The sequence below is a fragment of the Panthera pardus genome, unplaced genomic scaffold (assembly GCF_024362965.1).
Source record: "Panthera pardus isolate Hobbes unplaced genomic scaffold, ASM2436296v1 HiC_scaffold_27, whole genome shotgun sequence".
NCBI classification, from domain to species: Eukaryota; Metazoa; Chordata; class Mammalia; order Carnivora; family Felidae; genus Panthera; species Panthera pardus.
In genome coordinates, this window is record NW_026526843.1 from 66,861,846 (window position 1) to 66,884,481 (window position 22,636).

The 22,636-nt window shown below is 39.6% G+C and overlaps 1 protein-coding gene across 6 annotated transcripts in view; it reads left to right on the forward strand.

The window, feature by feature from the left end:
• The first annotated feature begins 1,757 nt into the window (after window positions 1–1,757).
• The window catches only part of PHKA1 (phosphorylase kinase regulatory subunit alpha 1), a 169,118-nt gene continuing 148,239 nt past the window's right edge, over window positions 1,758–22,636 (forward strand). For 3 of the 6 annotated variants that reach the window (XM_019439064.2, XM_019439065.2, XM_019439066.2), the window contains exons 1-4: window positions 1,758–2,270; window positions 3,057–3,215; window positions 12,131–12,178; window positions 13,993–14,161. In XM_019439064.2, the coding sequence (XP_019294609.2) occupies window positions 2,193–2,270; window positions 3,057–3,215; window positions 12,131–12,178; window positions 13,993–14,161 (454 nt within the window). In that variant the 5' untranslated portion in view covers window positions 1,758–2,192. The remainder of the gene's footprint in view (window positions 2,271–3,056; window positions 3,216–12,130; window positions 12,179–13,992; window positions 14,162–22,636) is intronic. The other 3 variants (XM_019439063.2, XM_019439067.2, XM_019439068.2) reach the window with 1 other exon arrangement.

Sequence of the window (22,636 nt, forward strand, 5' to 3'; positions counted from 1 at the left end):
GAGAGAGAGGGAGACCCAGAACCGGAAGCAGGCTCCAGGCTCTGAGCCATCAGCCCAGAGCCCTACGGGGGCTCGAACTCACGGAAGGTGAGATCATGACCTGAGCTGAAGTCAGACGCTTAACCGACTGAGCCACCCAGGTGCCCCAAAAACATTTTTAAATGAAGAAAAAGAGAGGGCAGAAGCTCGAAGGGGAGAAGCATAGAGACAAGATTTCTGAGGACACAGGTGGAGAGGAAGATGTCAGGGATTAGGGGCAATGCAGGAAGGGTCAAGCACTCTTTCCACCAAAATGAAGTAGCTTTCCCTGGAAAGACTTTTTCTCCCCCTGAGCACTTGGGCCTTGAAGTGGCTTGTTATTTGCCAGTCCTGGCATTTGTGTAGCTAGTGACGACTACAATGGAAACTATTCACTTGAGAATAATTCTAAGTGTACCACTGCATCTAACTGGCCGTTGAAACTGAAAATTCCAGGTCTGAGTTCTTGAGCATTTTTTCATTCTTCATTATCATTAACAAATATTTGCTAATTACCTCCTTGATGCTGGGCTTGAGGTTAATTTGGGCAGGGGTGAGGGGGGTGTTGAAATGGAGGGAGCTTATGAGAGAAGAGACTAAATTTAGAGAAATAAAGAGATAAATGAAAATGCAAAACCACTTGGGTGGTTAGTTTGGGTGAGGTGGCTAGGGAAGGTTTCGAATCACAGATTCTCCAGATTGGATTTGAAAGGTCAGTCTAACTCTTTTACCCTGAGAGTTGGTACTTAAACCCAACTTTGAAAAGCATGTTCAGGGGCTCCTGAGTGGCTCAGTCTGTTAAGCACCCGACTTCAGCTCAGGTCAGGATCTCACTGTTGCTGGGTTCAAGCAGAGCCTGGAGCCTGCTTCAGGTTCCCTATCTCCCTCTCTCTCTCTGCCCCTCCCCCACTCGCACTCTGTCTCTCTTGAAAATAAATAAATGTTAAAAATTTTTTGAAAAGCATGTGCAGGCTTTGCATAAGCGGTGATCAAGCACTGGGGTCGAGGGCTGCAAACGGAGGGAGCAATGGCCCTATGGGGCCACCCAGCGGGGTGCGGGCCGATTACCCTGTGGCAAATGATCAGGGTTGCCTGTAGGCTTCTTTTCTAGCCTCCCTTTAGCCCCTTTATTTTCAGCTGAGTGAGTGGTGCCTCAGCCTCGTGATCTACGTGCGCACGTGGAAGCCTTCCAAGGCAGTTACACAATCTCCTCTAGCTCCTCTCTGGCCAAGGCGGTCTTGAGGTACTGCTCCCTCCCAGCCCGGTTCCCTACCCGAAAACTAGCTTCCTCAAAGCGCACCACTGCCCCCCTCCTTCCCGGGCCTGGCTCTTCACCAGTTGCTAAGGAGTAAAGTACCTTAGGGACTTCTTTCCTGTTTGGTTTGGGTCAAAGTGAGAAATTCAAGCTGTTCTTTTAGTGAAAAAGTATAAAATACAATAAAACCCCAGAGATTCCAATTCTTTAGACCCTTAACGCCAGTGTGAGTCTTGCCTCTTAGGTCTGAAGTTACCATCGGTTCCCAAAACCAGGCCGGCAGAAGAAACCAGGCCTCCTCAATATCCTGCATGCACAGCAAGTGTGGAAAACTTAAATCGTCATTAGAAATGTTTCGAAAATAAACCTCTGAAAGCATATTGCCTACGGTGACACATTCTCGACCGCGGAGTGGGCGGGGGTGCTGGGGCCCCCGCGTGGGCGGGGCGGACGAGGCGAACCCCTTGGACTTAGCGCGCAGCTGCCAGGACCCGCTGCGCCCGCCACGCCTCCAGCTCGCGTCTCCCGCAAGGTGGAAGCGGCGCAGCACCTAGTGACCTGCTGCCGCAGGCCACGCGGGAGGCTCTGGGCCACGGCCGCCTCCGGGGATTGAGTGGGGGATGCAGGAACCTCGCGGGGAGGCTCGACGGGAGTAAGGGTGGCAGGGAGCTGCGGCGGGGCCCTAGACCGTGAGCGTCTTGGGCACTTGCTGGCGTGGGCTGGAGTTCCAGAGGCCGCCGCAGGCTCATGGACGGCCGGCTCCAGGCCTGAGCTGTGGGAGGGCTCTGCCGGGGCCTGGCACTCGGGCTCTTCCCCCCCGCGAGGGTGGAGCTGCATTGGGGAGCCTCCTAACTTGGAGGACCCAGGGCCCCTGTAGCACGCAGGCTGTTTCTCTTGAGGGGATTGGAAACGTGGCGCGATGAGGAGCCGAAGTAACTCCGGGGTCCGACTGGATGGCTACGCTCGGCTGGTGCATCAGACCATCCTGTGCCATCAGGTAAGTGAAGGGGTGCCTGTAATCATCGAGGATGTGCAGTGTGATGGCCTAGACAGAGAGTGCTGAGTGACACCCACCCCTGGTGTGTGTGTGTGTGTGTGTGTGTGTGTGTGTGTGTGTGTTTAGCAGGTCTTCCCGCCCCTTAGCTGGGGAAGGCGTAGAGGACCCTGAAGAAAAGATAGGTGTTGGGCCAAGAACAGAACTAGGGTCAAGTACCGTTAGCCTTGAGCCCTGAGCCTTGGCTTCAAAGCGTCCCCCCCCCCACACACACACCACCCCGTCCCTGAAGCCACAGCGGGGTTCCAGGGGCACAGCTGAAAAATGTGTTGAAGCTTGTTTATTGACACTCCCCGTCCCCTCCCCCAGGTCTGGGGGTCATCTTCTTGCCCTCCAGCCAAAGAAAAGAAGTAGGAGAACATTTAGTCATCTTAAGACTAAACTGTTGAAGATTTGTGGTACCTTGTATACACTATTAATTATATATTTTTTCTAGTCCTATAATGCTGGGTTTTTGTTAATAGTTATTCCTTCTAACTGGAAAGTTAAAACACTACCTCTGTTTTAACAATACTCACATTTCAGACTTGGAAGTTTTCAGCCGGCGTTTCCCCCTTGTTCAAGATAGCATTTGCTTGCACTTGGTCAGAAGAAGAGGAGGTTATAAAACTAAAGAGTGGTGAAGTAGAAGAAAAACCAAAGTCCCTCAGTAACCCATTTGATAGACTTGGTCTCCTCATATTAACACCTTATGTTTACCTGCCTGTCCTGTTTTTCTTGGTCTTACAGAATCCAGTGACTGGCTTGCTTCCAGCCAGCTATGATCAGAAAGATGCCTGGGTCCGAGATAATGTGTACAGTATCTTGGCTGTGTGGGGTTTGGGCCTGGCCTATCGGAAGAATGCAGACCGGGATGAGGATAAGGCAAAGGCCTATGAACTGGAGCAGGTACTCAGAATAAATATACAAAGAGATCTGGAGCTGTGTGTGGGCTGGGAGGTTGAATGGGAAGCAGGGTTTTAAAGAAATGTCGCTCAAAGGAGATAAAAGAACTATATTTTGCCTTTCTCGCTCCCTCTTCACCTTCTTGAAATTACATTCCAGAATGCTTTCCTGTATTGTACTGATTTTTTTTTTTTGGTGTAGTGGAACTTGAAACTTGCTGATTCAGGGGGAGAGGGCAGTCTGTTCTGTTATAGTGGAAAAGCCTATTGTGGGATCTTTGCTGAAATTTATAATTGTCTAAGTAAAGGTATTTTGCAGTCTCCAGCATATTTATTCTCATTGAGAAGGATGTTGGAGGCAGGTATCTATCATTTTACTTCATTTTTGAAAATTATAGGTGGTATTTGTTGTTTCTTTTGCAAATGTTTATTTAAATTATGGTTAGTTAACATACAGTGCAATGTTGGTTTCAGGAATAGAATTCAGCGATTCATCACTTACATATAGCACCCAGTGTTCATTGATAGGTGGTATTCGTATGAGGGTAACTGACACAAATTAGGAGTCTTTCACAACTAGACACAAGTAAAGACTTTATTTGTTGAATTTATACCTATGACCACTGTTTCAGAGCCTGTCCCCCTCCCCAAGCAAAATAAGGTCAGAATCAGCAGATGCGTTTAAGCCAAATTTTAAGGCCTTCCCATCAGTAAAGTAGCATCCTTTATAGACAGAGAGTGCTCTGTTCTCTTGAATGACCAAGAAAATGATATTCTGAGCTACATGGGTCTCTTAATATTATGAAATTCCACCGTCAGTTGTAAGGTATGTGTGAATTATTTTCCATTAGTGGAGAAGATTCTACACCAGCCATCTGCTCAAGCAGTATCTCTCAGACTTAGGTAATCTGAATTCTAGTTTTTATCTGTAAATCAGAATATTGAGCCTTGGTTATTTTATTTTATTTTTTTGAGAGAGAGCACAAGTGGGAGAGGGGCAGAGAGAGCGGGACAGAGGATCCGAAGAGGGCTTTGCACTGACAACAGCAGCAAGCCCCATGTGGGACTTGAACTCAGGAACCGTGAGATCATGACCCGAGTGAAGTCAGACGCTCAACCAAGTGAGCCACCCAGGCACCCAAGACTTGGTTATTTTTTAAGGGCATCAACATGTTGCGGGGTTGCAGTCCTTGGCAATAGGGAAGTTTCACCATGTTGTCATCTGCAACAGCAGGCATTTGCCATTCCTTCAAGCCATTTATTGGGATGTACCTAGGTCCATCAAAAAAAATTTTTGGAGTTTTTGCTCTAACTTAAGAAGTACAGATCAATATTTTTATGGCTTATAAAAGTCATACATAACCATTGTAAGAATTTGGAAAATATAGAGGAGTTTTTTTAAAAATCCTGTAATCCTATTCCTCCCTCCACCTCTGAAATTCTGCATCCTACTGTAATGTTTGGCTATTTTGAGCTCAGTATTTTATTTGTTTTGCTAGAGATTAATATTAGTGGAACAATATCCAAGATTCCATACCTAGTACAATTTGACCAATGTTTTTCAATACTATTGGAAGAAATCTGTTGTCTCTTTGTTGACTAATCATTATGCAAAGTTAAAATTTTTCCTTCTGTGGTCCAGGAAGAAAGAATTTAACAGAGGAGGGGGGGGGAATTTAAGGAAACATTGAGTTTTTTACTTTTAAATTTTAATGTTTCATTAAATAATTTTTAGCAGAACCCAAAGATATTTTCCATACTACCTCAGTAATAACTTTGAAATATCTCAAAAACATTATAACAATAGAAAGCACCTTCAAAAAATAAACATTTCTCTGGGAATCCTAAAATTTCTATGAACTTCCATTATGAATTAAAACATATTTTATTATTAGGTCTCATTAACTTTTCTCAAACCTAACTCAGTTAATTCAGACCAGGGATCAGAAAATCATCTCTGTAAATGTCCAGATGGGAAATATCTTTGGCATTGTGGATCACGTATGATCTCTGCCCAAATACTCAGCACTTCAGTTGCTGCACAAAAGCAGCCAGAGATAAGCTTTATTTACATAACAGGTGGTGAGCTACATTTGTCCCTAACCTATTCTGGCCATACATTGGAATCTTTTGGGAAGCTTTTAAGAAATACCTTTACTGAACCCCAGCCTAGAACAATTTATATAAATCTCTGGAAGTGGAGCCCTGGGACATTATTTTTTTTTAGATTCTTTTTATTTATTTATTTAAATTCAAGTTAGTTAACATACAGAGTAGTCTTGGTTTCAGGAGTAGAACCCAGTGATGACATATGACACCCAGTGCTCATCCCGAAAAGTGCCCTCCTTGATGCCTGTCACCCATTTAGCCCATCCCCCCACCAACCTCCCCTCCAGTAGCCCTCAGTTTTAAAAAAAACCTACTGATTCTAAAGTGAAACTAGGGATAATAACCATTGACTTATGGCCAGTAAATGAGTATAGATTAAATCCAGTAAATCGACAGATGAAATTCCCACCTACGGTCAACTTTCCATTACTGTGTGGATTTTCCTAAACCAATTGTTAATCATTTTTACTCTTCCTTCCAACTCTCACACTGGTTTCTCTCTGCGAAATAATGTCAAAGAACTAAAGAGAATTAGGAGACAAGGGTTTAGGTGACTATTCTGTCTTAGAGTGAGAATATAATTATGCACATATATGTTTTTACAAATGCCCTTTTCTCTTAGTCACACAGATAAAGATGCACACCCATAAAAATAAATAGGCACACAAATAGAGGTAGCTCTTTGGATGCCTCCAGTTCTGCTTCTTCCTCAGTTTTGTTCTCTTTGTGTAGTCTCTTACCTTTTCTCATGAGTTTAACTATTACCTTTATATGAATCACTTCCAAAACTTCATCTTTAGTTCTGGTCTCACTTCAGTTTCAAACCCTGATTTTCATTGTCTTCTGTTCAGTTGTACCTGCATATCCTATGTCTTCTCAAAATCAGGATGTCTGAAACCCCATGTTCCCTACTAAAAACAAACAAAAGAGATCACTGGGTCACCTGGGTGGCTCAGTCAGTTAAGCATCCCGACTCTTGGTTTCAGCTCAGGTCTTGATCTCACTGTTCCGTATGATCGAGCCCCACATCGGGGCACAACAGTGCAGAACCTACTTGGGATTCTCTCTCCTCTCTCTCTGCCTCTCCCCCTGCTTGCCCATTTTCTCTCTCTCTCAAATAAACAAATACTTTAAAAAAAGAGATTAGCTAACAATAGCAACTCAGCAGACATCCTTGTTCTTTTATTGGTGTCCTCATTCTACCGGTCACCTAAGCAACATTATTTACAGAATTTCCCAGAGTGTATTGCATGGAACGTTAGGTCAACTAACCTTGGGGGTATGTTAAACAGTGGGTTTCTTTACTCCATTATTTCTCTGAGCCTTTGATGTACTTATGTGCGTTTCAAATGTAAGATGAGGGTGAGGTTTACACCCTTTTCAGAATTTCTTGGACTAGTGTTCTATAAAACAGCATTTGAAACGTGGTGCCATTAGGGTGATTTCTGACTTGCCCTTTTACCTTTTGATACATGCAGATCAAAGTCTGTTGATTCATGTAATTTTTTTTAATCCATCTCTTCCTTTCTGTTCCCTTCTGCCTCAACCATAGTCTAAACCTTGATCACAACACTGTTGTGAAAAACACATTTTAATTATATCATTTGCATTCTCAGCAATGTTTCTGTGGCTCATTTCCTGACAAGTAAAATCCAGATGTTTTTGATTAATAGCCAAGACTCTAGGGCTTGGTCCTAGCCTGCTTTTTCAAAATTGTAAGATTTGGGGGCCCTGTATTACCTACTCCCAGTTCTAACCAGATTGGTATCTTCCTTATTCCTCTAAAAACAATCCCTTAATAAAAATACCTGACATTTGTGTAAATACTTTTTATTGTACTGTGTACTTCCTAATACTTTTTGTATGTGTACTTTTATTGTACTGTGTACTTCCTAATACTTTATTGTATGTGTACTTCCTAAATAATTATTAGTATTTTATTCTCACAACACCCTGTGAATTAGGTATTATCTTCCTCAATTTATGTGAAGGGATTGAAGCTTGGAGATGAAGCTGGAATTTGGTGGTGCTGTGAATACAACCTGGATCTTATGACTTCAGATTAAGTCTTTGAATTTTTCCTCCATGGAAGCCATGGACAGTCTCACCTCCAAATCTTTTTACAAATTGTTTCTTCCAAAAACAAAACAAAACAAAACAAAAACAAATTGTTTCTTCCACTCACAATACCTGTTCTCTTCCAATCTGAACTAATACTGTCCATTCAAGCCCAGCACCAGTCTCACTTTTTCTATGGTTTCTGTCCTCATAAGACCACTCAGTTGTACAGTGATCACTTCTTTCTCAGGGCGACTTTCTTGGAACTTCTAGATCACTTATGGTCTGTACTAAACATGTTCACTTTTTCATTTAGCAGACTTTGTGTAATTGTCATGTGCCAGGCCCTGTACTAGATATAAAAAAACAAAATGGGACAAAATGTTTATATTTAGCTCTCAACTTCTTATTTAAAAATTTTTTAATTTATAGAAAAGTTATAAGAAATAGTAAAATGAGCATATTTGCATATACTCTTTATCTAGATTCACTATATTGTTAACATTTTGTCTTATTTACATCCTCCCTTTCTCAAAATGCATGCGTGCATGCACACACATACACACACCCACAATTTTTTTGATGAGTCATTTGGGAATTACTTGCAAACATGGAATATATATTTTTAAAAATAAAGCCTACTCAATCCACTGACTTAAAGGTTTATTTCTAAACCTGGTCTCTGTCCCATTTTCTTAAAGAGTTTATAGTCTAATGAGGGATACAGATATATAAACAAATAAATAATACATTAGGACAGATACTGTAGGTACTATATAGGAGATACAGTACAAAGTTCTGTGGGACAGAGGTGGGAATGTCTTGTCTTTACCTTGAACAAAGCAAGGAAGGATTCACAGAAAATTTAGATTTTAAGGGATAACTAGGAGTTGTTAGGTAGACTATGTAGTTTAGGTTTTTTTTTTAACGTATGTGCTCTGTATCCCTTATCTTTATGTTCCACAAAGCCTGATAAAGTGTTTTACATATTTTACATGCCCAACAAACATCTGATTGTACATATACCTGAAGAGAAAGAGATTAATACTTAAAGTAGAAGTGGTTGTACATAGTTATATGTCCTTATATAGTCAGTTTACAAATACAGTAAAACCTTGGTTTGCAAGTATAATTTGTTCCAGAAACATGCTTTTAATCCAAAGCACTTGTATATCAAAGCAAATTTTCCCCATAAGAAATAATGAAAACTCAGATGATTCATTCCACAACCCAAAAATATTTACATAAAAATGATTACAATACTGTAATATAATACAAAATAATAAAGAAAATGCAAAATATAAAGAAAAATAAATAAATGAGGGGCGCCTGGGTGGCTCAGTCAGTTAAGCGTCCGATTTCCACTCAGGTCACAATCTCATTGTTTGTGAATTTAGCCCCGCATCAGGTTCCACACTGACCTTGCAAAGCCTGCTTGGGATTCTTTCTCTCTCCCGCGCGCTCTCTCTCTCTCTCTCTCTCTCTCTCTCTCTGCCCCTCCCCAACTTGCACGTGTGTGCTCACTCTCGCTCTCTCATAAATAAATAAATAAATAAATAAATAAATAAATAAATAAACTAAAAGAAAAAGAAACAAATTAACCTGCACTTATCTTTGAAAACCTTTATGGCTGGTGTGAGGGAGACGAGAGAGGAGGGTTATTATGTAGGACGACTTCCACTATCACTAACAGAATCACTGCTATCTATTGGCTCAATGGAATCTTTTTCTTTTTGTGCAACTTCCAACAAGTAACCTATCCAATGACACTTGCTTTTGTCTCCTTTTTTTTTTTTTAATTTTTTTTTTAACGTTTTATTTATTTTTGAGACAGGGAGAGACAGAGCATGAACAGAGGAGGGTCAGAGAGAGGGAGACACAGAATCTGAAACAGGCTCCAGGCTCTGAGCTGTCAGCACAGAGCCCGATGCGGGGCTCGAACTCACGGACCTCGATATCATGACCTGAGCCGAAGTCGGCCACTCAACCGACTGAGCCACCCAGGCGCCCCGCTTTTGTCTCCTTTTGAGGATTTCACAGAAATGTGACATTGCATTGATGATCATCTACAATCCCAGAGCGAGCGAGAGAGAGAGGGAGAAAGAGAAGAACCATTGGCTCAGTTGTGATCATGTGACATTGGGCATCATGTACTACTCATATTGCAAGACATCACTTGTTTATCAAGATAAAATTTGTTAGGAATGTTTGTTCATCTTTGCGGAACACTCGCAGAACAAGTTACTCAGAATCCAAGGCTTTACTGTATGTAGATCCATGTCCTCAAAAAGAGTAGGTAAGAAGAGGGTGTCATTTGATGTGGTTAGAAGCTCTAGTGTATGAATAAACATGTCTAATTAATGCTAACTACAGCAATGAAACAGAAAATGGCCAGTTTGGAGGAATACAAAAGTACAAATACCTCCCCTCATTCCTACCTGCCCATACTTTCTATTAATTGTATCCTGGCTTGGAAGTTGGAATTTGAGGACAGAAATGGCAGACAATGGCCATTTCAGGAGGCCAAAAGTGGAATCAGGAATTCTCCACTGGGTCCATGATTCCCAGGTTTGCTGTTTAAGTTAAAGAAAATGTAGACAGCAGTAGCAAGGCTTGTTGATGGCCAAGAAAGTTGAAAGAATGTGATAGAAACCTGTGAGGATGTGGTGACATGTAGAAGATAGTTCAGATGCTTTCTGTAACAGGGTATATTAAAAGGATGGTCTCTTTCATTAGGGTCAAAGTAATGATAGAGATTTTCTTATAGGGGTTGCAGTCAGTTTCATTTTATGTATATATATATATATATATATATATATATATATGCATGTGTGTGTATATATGTGTGTGTGTATACACATATATATGTATATACGCATGTATATGTATGTATGTATATGATTTCTTCCCTTGATGTGTAAGAGGAGGGCACCATTTATAGACAGCAATTAGTTAACAAAGGGAGCTCTCCCAAGGATACACTTTTTACTCTTTCTCAATAAAAGCCTGCATAAAGAGTTGGAGCATAACCGACTTAACATGTACTAAATCCTTATCATGCCTATTGCTCATAGTCCCACTTCAGTGTTTTGAAGGAATAACAGAGTGATGTGGCTCCTAAGTAGATTAATTTTCAGAGGTGTCCTGAAGCCACCTCTGAGCTAGCATATCCTGGAGTAACCTGGTTGTATTTCTTTTGGACCGTGAAACAGAAAGCTTAAATAAATGGAGAAGCTATATATTTGTGGGTCCATTTCTGGGTTCTCTAATCTATTCCATTGATCTGTGTGTCTGTTTTTGTGCCAGTACCATACTGCCTTGATGATTACAGCTTTGTAATACAGCTTGAAGTCCGGAATTTTGATGCCTGTAGCTTTGGTTTTCTTTTTCAACATGACTTTGGCTATTCAGGATATTTCTGGTTCCATACGCATTTTAGGATTGTTTGTTCTAGCTCTGTGAAGAATGCTGGTGGTATTTTGAGAGGGATTGTATTAAATCTATAGATGGCTTTGACTTTGAGTGGATATAGACATTTTAACAACATTTGTTCTTCCAATCCATGAGCATGGAATGTTTTTCCATTTTTTGTGTGTCATCTTCATTGTCTTTCATAAGGTTTCTATAGTTTTCATTGTACAGATCTTTTACCTCTTTGGTTAGGTATGTTAACTAACTTGAATTTAAATTAAAAAAATAAAAATGGGAAAAGAAATGGAGAAGCCGTTTGATGCTATGTTTTCCAAAACATTGCCTACCCGTGCCACTGTTGATGGGCTCTTCTAGTGTCATGTAGTATAACTAGTATGGTATAGTATTACTCTACTATATTGTAATGTAATACAATTATTATTACTATATTATGTTATACCAACCAGTACAGTATATAGTTGGTGACCAGAATTTTGGAATGTTATGATTGGAAAGCTAACTAATTTAGAAACTGCCAAGCCCAGGGGCACCTGGGTGGCTCAGTCAGTTAAGCATCTGACCCTTGATGTCAGCTCAGGTTGTGATCTCACAGTTTGTGGGTTCAAGCCCCACATTGGGCTCCATGCTAACAGCATGGAGCCTGCTTGCAATTCTGTCTCCCTCTCTCTCTCTCTGTCCCTCCCCTGCTCACTATCTCTCTCCCAAAATAAATAAATAAACATTAAGAAAAGAAACTTTCCAAGCCCCAGTAAGAGAAAGAGTGATGACTTGAGACCTAAGAATACTGTGGCTTTTTTTTCCCTATGGAAAAGAGGTTGAGTTGCACTAACAGTTCCCCTTTATACTTATTCTGAGTTGAAGTTCATTTATTCTTTAGGGAAAATGTACAGATAAATATTTCTGTGAACTCCTGAAGGTAAGTCTGGGCTACTTTAGAAAAAATAAAAAGTGACACCATTGGCTTTTCCAGGCCCTAGGAACTATTCTAGAATACCCTTATAGCTTTAGGAGTTCAGAGCTGACTTGCCTCTTTTCTCGGGGTGGAATGTCCTCTAATAGGATGGTTGGCTTGGTTTTACATAAGCCTGTTGGAGCTTGGATTCTTTTTTTGACTTGAGGGAGGCAGCAACTGCAGCTTTTGATTCCACTTTTAGCTGCAATTTAGCTCTTCTGTGTACCTATAAAGTAAATGCCATGTAAATAGGAGCCCAGGATAGGGTTACTCATTCGCAAAAGGTCATGTACCAACTGCAGTTGCTGAGTAAGTGTTCCTGCATCTAGGGATGTTTATAACAGTCTTGTTTCCATTTATTTCTGCAGAGTGTAGTGAAGCTGATGAGGGGACTGCTCCACTGCATGATCCGACAGGTATGGCATTGGTACCAGCTCCCTCTCGAATAAAAGCTCATTGTAATAGTGTCTCTACCCTTTAGGGAATGTTTACAGCTTATGTTTTTTCAACTTCACCAACAGCGGACACTTAAGTTTAGAAAATTTGTAGAATCAAGGAAGGAACTGTCACCCATGATCTCACCACCCAGTTACCACTAGCATGTTTCCTTTCAGTCTTTTTTCGCCCCCTCTACAAATGGCTCTTTAATATACTTCATCACTACTGTACATGCAATTCCGGACATCGAGTAAAGAGGACACAGGCTCTAAGCCCTCATTTGAAACCCTTGGGACCAGATAAATTTTAGAATTCAAATTTTTTCAGATTTTTAAGTCCAGTGCATGTGCTATATATTATGTTATGCTCTCAGCAGGTCCAGAACAGCACTGGATTATCAAAAACAGTAATCTCTCTGTAGGGGAGCATGCATTTCCACACTGAGTGGAACAAATTAAAACTACAAATAGCCCCATGTCAATCTGAGTCAGGTTTTGCCACTAAATGCATTTTGGTACAAAATTTAGAGGAAAAACCTTTTGTCAGTGTTGTAGATTTTAGGATTGGAGATAAGTGTCTAGGATTTATATCTCCTTGCATTAATTTGCATTTTCTTGACCTTGAATGAAGTTGAGCGTCTTTCTGGTGTAAATTGAAAATTTTCATTTCCTCTTTTAATTACCTGTTAGATCCTTTGCCTATTTTTCTTTTGGGCTGTCTCTTTCTTGACTACTTGAGTTCCTGTATATCATGGATATTAATGTTTTGTCACATATGCTGCAAATATTTTTTAGCAGTCTGTGGTTTATCTTTTGCATTTATGATTTTTTTTCATTCGAAAGTATTTTACCAAAAAAAAAGTGTTTTACATTTATCCTAGGAGATCTTTACACACCTTGCACACATTGAATTTAAACTGATTTTCTTGAGTCCAAGATTACATTTTATTAGAAGAAGCAAGCAAAGCCCAGATTAATAAAATGACTATCCACAGGCACACAAGTCTAAAGTAGAAATAAAAGGAAATCAATTCCACACTTCTGAACTTCTTTATTCGTGCTTTCTCTCCTGGGGTCTCATAGTCATCATTTCTCTTTTCCCCTTCTTTGCTACTTTTTTTTGTATTTTAGGTATTTGTATGTTCTACCTTACCAAATAGGTTTAAATTCACTAACTTCATGAACCATATTTAAAAGTATAATAGTTACTGTCATATATCAGAAGCCCATATAATCAAATCTGAGTTTCAGGAGCTAAGTCTTTCAGTTGTCCCTTGCACAGTGTTTCCTTTCTCACTTCTGGTTTCAGCTTTCTTTCATATGTTTTCTCTGTCACTCCATGTATCTCTCTGCCACTCTTTTCATTACTCCTTCAACATATATCCCTTTGTCTGAATTTCCTTCAAAATTCCTACCTCTTGTTTTAGGAACTAATGCATCTTTTTATAATTTAATTATCTCTCATTAGGCTGTTTTCACTCAACCACTGGCATCTGAGTTTATGTCTACAATGTGGCAAAACAGCCATCTGAAAAGTAAAAGAGAGGTAATGAGCAGGAAATAGCTGGTTTTAACTGGTATTATTTTATAATTTAATTGCTTAAATTAAAAAAATGGCAACAGCAGACTTTCCTAGTTATGTCACTGTCAGGAAAAAGAGGTAACACCATATTTTAAATATTCACAGTTGCCTGAAAACCAAATGCACTGATAAATGTGAGAGTATGACAGAAGTATGGCATATGGGACGACTTTTCTGCATAGCCTTCTTTCACTGTTTTTGTTTTCTTTAGGTGGATAAAGTAGAATCCTTCAAATATAGTCAGAGTACCAGGGATAGCCTCCATGCCAAATACAATACCAAAACCTGCGCCACCGTAGTGGGTGATGACCAGTGGGGACACCTGCAATTGGATGCTACCTCTGTGTACCTGCTCTTCTTAGCACAAATGACTGCCTCAGGTCAGTACCAGGACAGAATTACCGGGAGCCGCTTGAGGTGGAGCACTGGCTCTGGCGCACGTGGCTTCTCCAAAGGTGTTGACCAGAAAACAACATAGCTGTTCACATTGCTCAAAGGTACACAGTGGAAAAATACAATTTTGCAAATTTTATACAGAGAAACAACTCTTTGAGATCTAGTTAGTATTCTTTTCCATTGAAAAACAAGTCTGGGGAATTTTCTTAATTGAGAACCAGGAAATTTGGGGTAGATTTTTATTTTTATCCTCAGATACCGTGAGATGGGAAAAAAGAGCTAGAGTTTATTGCTTCTTCTCATGCTATTCACTGACTAGCCTATAGTTTACATTAAATAAATTGAATCACCTACTTTATACTACTGTGTGTGTATATATATATATATATATATATATATATATATATATATATATGATAAACAAGGCATCTATCTAAAGGCATCTAAATTATATTAAGGGAATTAACTTAGGAATCAGAATTCCAGTATTTATTTTTATTATTGAGTAATATACCCTTTTCAGATGGTTTTGTTATTAGCTTTAGATACTTCACCTGAAAAAGGAAAATGTAAGAACCAACATAATTCCCTTTTATTTCTCCTAACTTGGTGAGGACAATGAATCTGATTATACTCCGTTTGTAAATTAAACAGGACCTTTCCCAGATTTCCTGAGTAAGTAAATGTACTCAGAATACCACATTTTGATATTCCAATTTCTTTATCTTCCTATCTAGGTATAGAACTCCTAAGAACGAAGGGCATTCAGGGTGAGAATTATCCCAGAATATACTTATTCTACTTTTCTTGCATAAATAAATATGTGGTGATGAAGCCTTCCTTTTCCCCCTCTAGAATGCACAGCCCAGAAGCTGAATTACCTTTTATTAGAATTATAACATGGCTACCCACATACTCCCATCTTTTGGAGAGGAGGTTCCTCCCTGAATAAATATACTTTTAGCTATTATTCATTTAAATAGAATGGCAGCTGTAACTTCATTTCTAATATTCTTTTAATACCAACTCTATTTTTCTACAAAGCAAACCGTCTCAATATTTCTTATGGTTTTCTTTTTTTAATATTTTTAATGTTTATTATTTTTGAGAAAGAGAGAGACAAAGAGAAAGCAGGGGAGGGGCAGAGAGAGAGGAAGACACAGAATCAGAAGCAGGCTCCAGGCTCTGAGCTGTCAGCACAAAACCTGACATGGGACTCGAACTCACAGACTGCGAGATCATTACCTGAGCTGAAGTCAGCCACTCAACCTACTAAGCCACCCAGGCGCCCCATTTCTTATGTTTTTTAATTTGAGTCTAGAAAGGAAGGAGAAATATAGTAAAGAGGCTTATAAGACATACTCATTCAACAAATATTTGTTGATTTCTGATTTAACATGTGATTTTCAACTCAATAAACTGACTTTGATAGGTGCTTGGAAAAAGATGGATATTATTTGATCAGGCCTTTGCAGAACAAACAGGAGTAAGTAGAAATTTACAAGACAGAGAAGGAAAGGGAATAGCATGGCTCCAACACAAAAGTTTGAAAGATAGCCAACCACCATGGTAAGACTAGTTATCTTCTATGATTAGAATGTAAGATAGATCTGGAAAATTGCCAAAAGATGAGGCTAGAAAGTTGGAGCTAGCTGTTTAAGGGCCTGTGTACCATGCCAAGTAGTTGGGAGTTTAGTCTGTAGTCATTACAGAACCACTCAAGGTAAATAATCAAGAAAGTTTCAGATGATTCACTCCAGTAGCAGGAGGATAGATTGAATGGGGGAGAAAATTAAGATGGAGGACTAGTTAGGAGGTTAGTGAAGTACTTGAGGCAAGAAGTGATGCAGAATATATGCAAGGCAATAGCCTTGAGGGTGAAAAGTATAGATGTGAGAGATAATCAATAGATAACGTATGAAAGCTCTTCATGGAAAATTTCCACCTTTCATGAAAGCAATTCTCTGCACATTTTTGAGTATATGAAAATCTCCACCTTGGTTAAAAGAGAGGCTTAGGCAGAAGCCGACGCCTTTCTCCCCAGCAAAATAACTGTAAACTGTGAAAATAAATTTGAAAAAAAAAAAGCCCAATCTTTTATCACTGGAAATTGTCCTAAGGACATACAGCAAAGTGGAGAAACATTTATTCAAGGAAATCTAAGTCTTGGTAAGAGCAGTGAGAGTGTGGCATTTAGACCACAACCTACTCCCTCCCTCCCCCCGAGCTGACCATGACAGAAACACTATTCAGCTTGGATGTGGCCAAGAATATAAGCCTTCCTCTTCCCCTAGCTCCCAGTTTGAGGCGATATCTCCCCAAGAGAGGTTGCCAGCATTTCTCATCCTCCTCACCTCTGTGTTACAGAAGTTCTGGTCTAGCCAAGAATAACTAAGAGGTCTGAAACTGCGTTCCTATTCCAGTCCCACTTATGGAGCAAAAGCTTAAACCCAGGCAGAGCAGTCCAAGAATAATAGGCCTGGCCCACCTTGCTAGTAGCATGGAGGCAAAGGCAGGCCACAAGGACAGAAAGCTCTGTAGTCCTTCCCAAGAAAACTGACTTTATTTGGAACTGAGTGTGGGAAAGTTCAAGTCTAAGGGCACTCTCAAAAACAGTGGAGATTTTTGTTCTAAGAAATGAAGAGGACGCTGATAGCTCAATAAGACCAACAAACTAGCCTATAGACTAACTAGAAGTTTTAGCAGAGAACCAGAGAGAAACAGCTGGAAAGAGTTATCCTAGGGTTAAAACAAATGTCAAAGGGTGGCCTCAAAATCATGAAATGGGGCTTGAATATAATTGGCTGAGACTGTGAAGCAATTTATACCTCAAGGAATTATACGGTATAATAGAGCAGTTGGTGGAGGTTAACAGCTGGGTATGGAACCAACAGAGGCAGACACTTAATAGATCACAGAAGGCTAAAACGAAAACTGTGGTCTTCCTCGGATGACAGTGTGTATGCCCTAGGCTACATCCTCTGAGGAACAGCATCAGAGGCTGCATCTTGTTGGAAATATAGATTTCATTGACATTGTCCAGCCAAGTCACTAAACAAATAAAAAGGAAACATAAAGAAGCCCCATGCAGGAGGGCATCAATTAATCTATAGAGTTTCTATAACACATTATCTACAATATCCAGTTTTCCACAAAAAAATTATGATATATGGAAAGAAACAGGAAAGCCTAGTCAACACAGGGAAGAAAAGGTAACAGAAACTGCCTTTGAGAGGAAGCATATGCTGAATTTAGTAGACAAAGACTTCAAAGCAGTTACTATAAAAATGTCAAAAAATCTAAAGGACACCAGGCTTAAAGAGGTAAAGAAAAATATGATGAAAGTATTTCATCAAATAGAGAATATCAATATGGAGATAAAAATGAACCAAATGGAAATTTTAGAGTTGAAAAGTATAGTAACTTAAATGAAAATTTCACTTGAGAGGCTCAACATATTTGAGCTGGCAAGAGAAAGAATCACCATACTTGAAGATAGATTAACAGAGATTATGCAATCTGAAGAATAGAAGAAGTAATAAAGAAAATGAATAGTACCCAAGAGCAATGTAGGACATAATTTAGAACACCAACTCATGTGTAATGAGTATATTAGAAGGAGAGTAAGGGACAGAAAATATATTCAAAGACATAAAATAATGGCTGACTACATCGCAAATTCAATGAAAAACATTGATCTGTATAAATCAAAGAAGCTCAATGATAGGGTAAACAGAAATCCACACCAAGAAACATCATAGTAAAAATTTTAAAAAACCAAATTTTTAACAGAACATCTTGAGAGCAATCTGAGAAAAATGACTTGTCATATACAAAGGAACCCAAATAAGGTTATGAGCTGACTTTTCTTCAGTAAAAAAAAAAAAAAAAAAAAAAAAAATGGAGGCCCAGAGGAAGTGGAATGATGTAATCAAAGGACTGACTGTCAACCAAGAACCCTATATCCAGCAAAACTATCTTTCAGAAATGAAGTGAAATAAAGACATTCTTGGATAAACAAAAACTGAGATTTTGTTGCTGGTAGACCTACCTTACAAGAAATACAAAAAGAAGTTCTTCATGTTGGAATCAGGTGACCCCAGACAGTAATTGGAATCCACACAAAAAACCAAACCAGTTGTGAAAGACAAATACCATATAATTTCACTCATATGTGGAACTTAAGAAACAATTTAATGAGGAAACAAGAGACAAAAAAAAAGCAGATTTTCTTTAAAAAGATTTTTTAAATTTTATTTTATTTTATTTATTAGAGAAAGAGAGGGAAGAGCAGAGAGGAGAGAGAGAATTTCAAGGAGGCTCTATACTGTCAGTGTAGAGCCCAATGTGGGGCATAATCTAATGAACCATGAGATCATGACCTGAACCAAACTCAAGAGTCAAACATTCAACCAACTGAGTCACCCAAGCACCCCTAAACTGACTCTTAAATACAGAGAACAAACTGGTGGTTTCCAGAGGGGAGGTTGGTTGTGTGTGTGGCGGCGGGTGGGGGGGGGGCAGGATGAACGAACTAGGTAAAGGGGATTAAGAGTACACTTAACTTGGAGCACCTCGCTGGTTCAGTAAGTACAGCATGTGACTCTTAATGTCAGGGTCATGAGTTGAAGCCCCATGTTGGGACTAGAACTTACTTAAAAAAAATAAGTACAAAATTGGGGGCGCCTGGGTGGGTCAGTTGGTTGAGTGTCTACCTCTTGATCTTAGCTCAGGTCTTAATCTCAGGATCATGAGTTCAAGCTCTGCATTGGGCTCTGTGCTGGGCATGCAGCCTACTAAATTCATACATACATACATACATAACTTGATGAGCACTGAGAAATGTATAGGCTTGTTGAATCATGATATTGTATACCTGAAACTAATATAATACTGTATGTTAATATACTTGAATTTTTTAATGGAAAAAATAAAAATAAATCAAGAAAATCCAACCACTGGTAAAATAATTATAAAATACAATAAAATTACATGTTTCTTCTTTCTTAAATGATCTAAAAATCAGTTGCATAAGACACTATAATTGTATTGTTGAGCCAATAGCATATAAAAGTGTAATATATTTGATAATAACAGAATTAAGGAGGTGGGTGGGAGCAAAGCAATATTAAGGAAATAATACCAAATGGTAACTCAAATCCACAGGAACAAATGAAGACCACCAGAAATGGTAAATTACAAGATTAATATTACAAAATATAAATATATAATTTCCTCTCAGCTTCCTTAAAAGATATATAATTATACGGAGAGAATAAAGAAAATGGGAGCTGAGTAGGAGGAAACTAGGCTTGTCTTTTCCCACAAACACAACTAGATAACTATCATATCATTCTAAATAGCCCAAAAATCGACCTGAAGACTGATAGAAAAAAAATCTACAACTAAAGGTAAGGAAGAAGCCACATTGAAGAAGGTAGGAAGTATAGAGACGTACTTTAGGGGAGAAATGTATCATGGGTACTGTGGAGGGGAAAGACCTGTGGTTGCAGAGAAAGGCGAGAGAGAGAGAGAGAGAGAGAGAGAAAGAAAGAGAGAGAAGGGCACATGAGAATGCACAAGGAGAACATTTCCCCAAAACCATCGGCTGGAAAAATAAGAAAGGCTGAATTTCCTGAGTTCTTGCAACCAGGGGGGCTTAAGGACTGGAGTTTTAAAGGTCAGTGGGTTTGGCTGGGATGGAACCCTGAGGGTGCTGCCCTACTCCTGGAGAGAGGCAGGAAAATAACAGGTGGGGGGAGGGCAGGTGGTGTAGAAACAGTGATCTAAGGGGCACTTGGGGCACTTATTATTAAGGTGGCAACATTCCCCAAATTGATCTATAGATTGAACATAATTCCTACCAAAAATCCCACTGTCTTTGCAGAAATTGACAAGCTTATCTTACAATGCATATGGAAATTCAAGGGACCCAGAATGGCTGAAACCATTTTGAGAAAGAAGAGCAAAGTTGGAGGTTTTGCACTTTCTAATTTCAAAACTTACTACAAAGCTCCAGTAATCAAAACCGTGTAGTACTGGCTTAAGGATAGATCTCTAGGGTAACAAAATACAATTGAGTCCAAAATATACCATCATATTATGGTCAGGTGATTTTTGACAAAGGTACCAAGATAATTCAATGGGTAAAGAATGGTCTTCCCAACAAATAGTGCTGGGAAAACTGGATATCCATATGCAAAAGAATGAAATTAGATAAAACTTAACTCAAAATGAATCATAGACCTAACTGTAAGAGTGAAAACTATAAAACACTATTAGTCTGCTAGGGCTGCCATAGCAGAATGTCACAGGATAGTTGACTTAAACAACAGAAATTTATTTTCTCACAGTTTTGGATGCTATAAGCGCAAAATCAGGGTGTCAGCAGGGCAGTGAACACTCTCTTGGCTTGAATGCAGCCACCTTCTCTGCTCTTTCTTCACATGACCTTTCCTCTGTGTGTGTGCACTCCTGATGTCTCTTATAAGGACGCCAGTCCCTATTCTGTTAGGACCCCACCCTGTGACCTCATTTAAACCTAATTGTTTCCTTAAAAGTCTTAACCCCCAAAACAGCCACACTGGAGTTCAAGGCTTCAACATAGGAGTTTCAGGGTGACACAACTGGGTTCATAACAAGCACTTAAGGAAAGTATGGGAGTAAGTCTTCCTGATCTTGGATTAGACAAAGCCCTGTTAGATATGACACCAAAAGCATAAGCAACTAAAGAAAACATAAATTGGAAGTTATCAAATTAGTAACATTTGTGCTTCAAAGGATCTCTTCAAGAAAGTGAAAAAACAACCCATGGGGCACCTGGGTGGCTCAGTTGGTTAAGCATCCCACTTCAGGTCAGCTCATGATCTCACAGTCTGTGAGTTCAAGCCCCAGGTCGGGCTCTGTACTGACAGCTCAGAACTTGGAGCCTGTTTTGGATTCTGTGTCTCCCTCTCTCTTTGCCCCTCCCCCGCTCATGCTCTGTCTCTCTTGCTCTAAAAAATAAATTAAAAAATTTAAAACCACAATATGATAGAGAATATTTATAAATCACATATCTGATAAGGGACTTGTATTATATATAAAGAAATCTACAACTCAATAATAAAAAGATAACCTAATTTAAACTAGGCAAAAAATATGAATTGACATTACTCCAAAGAAAATATTTAAATGGCTAATAAGTACACAAAACAATGCTGAACATTATTAGTTCCTAGGCACTTGCAGATCCAAATAATGAGATAGCATGTCACACCCACTATGATGGCTATAATCAAAAGTACAGAAAATAACAAGTGTTCCTGAGGAACTAGAGAAATTGGAACCCTCATACATTGTCAGTGAGAATGTAAAATGATGCAGCCACTTTGGAAAACAATCTGACAGTTCTCAAAAGTTAAGCAGAATTACCATATGATCTAGCAATTTCACTCCTAGGTGTATGCCCAAAAGAAATGAAGACATGTGGGGCGCCTGGGTGGCTCAGTCAGTTAAGCGTCCAACTTCAGCTCAGGTCAGGATTTCATAGTTTGTGGGTTCGAGCCCGGTGTTGGGCTTTGTGCTGACAACTCGAAGCCTCAAGCCTGCTTCGGATTCTGTGTCTCCCTCTCTCTGCCCCTCCCCTGCTCCCTCTATCTCTCTCAAATAAATAAACATTTAAAAATTTTTTTACAAAAACTGGAAACAACCTAAATGTCCATCAACTGATAATTGGGTAAATGTGATACATCCACAGAATGGAATATTGTTTTAGCAACAAAAAGGAAGGAAACAGTGATACATGTTACAATACAGATGAACCTTGAAAACATTCTGCTAAGTGAAAGAACTCAGACATGAAAGGCCACATATTGTATGATTGCATGCATATGAACATTGGGTAAGGCAGTTCTGTGGAGACATAAAGTAGATTAGCAATTGCTTAGGTGGAGGTAGAGGGGGAACAAGTCTTGAAATGGGGAATGACTCTAATGGGTATAGGGTTTCTTTTGGGGGTGATGAAATATTCCAAAATTGATTGTGGCCACCGTTGCAGAACACTGCATACCCTAAAAACCATTGAATTATATACTTGAAATGGGTGAATTGCATGGTATGTGAATTATATCTCAATAACATTTTTAAAAATGAGGGAGAAAGGCTTATCGTTAAGTAAGTGCAAGTCAATCTAAGTGGAGTAGACCACTAAGGTGGCCTCATTTCCAGAACCCTGCATGTTTTAGTGGGTTTTTAATGTTTGTTTATTTTTGAAAGAGCACAAGTGGGAGAGTGGCAGAGAGAGAGGGAGAGACAGAATCTGAAGCAGGCTCTAGGGTCTGAGCCATCTGCACAGAGCCTGATGTGGGGCCCGAACCCACGACCAGTGAGATCATGACCTGAGTTGAAGTTGGACGCTTAATCGACTGAGCTACCCAGACTCCCCTTTAGTGTGTTCTATTTATTTTTTTATAAGTGTA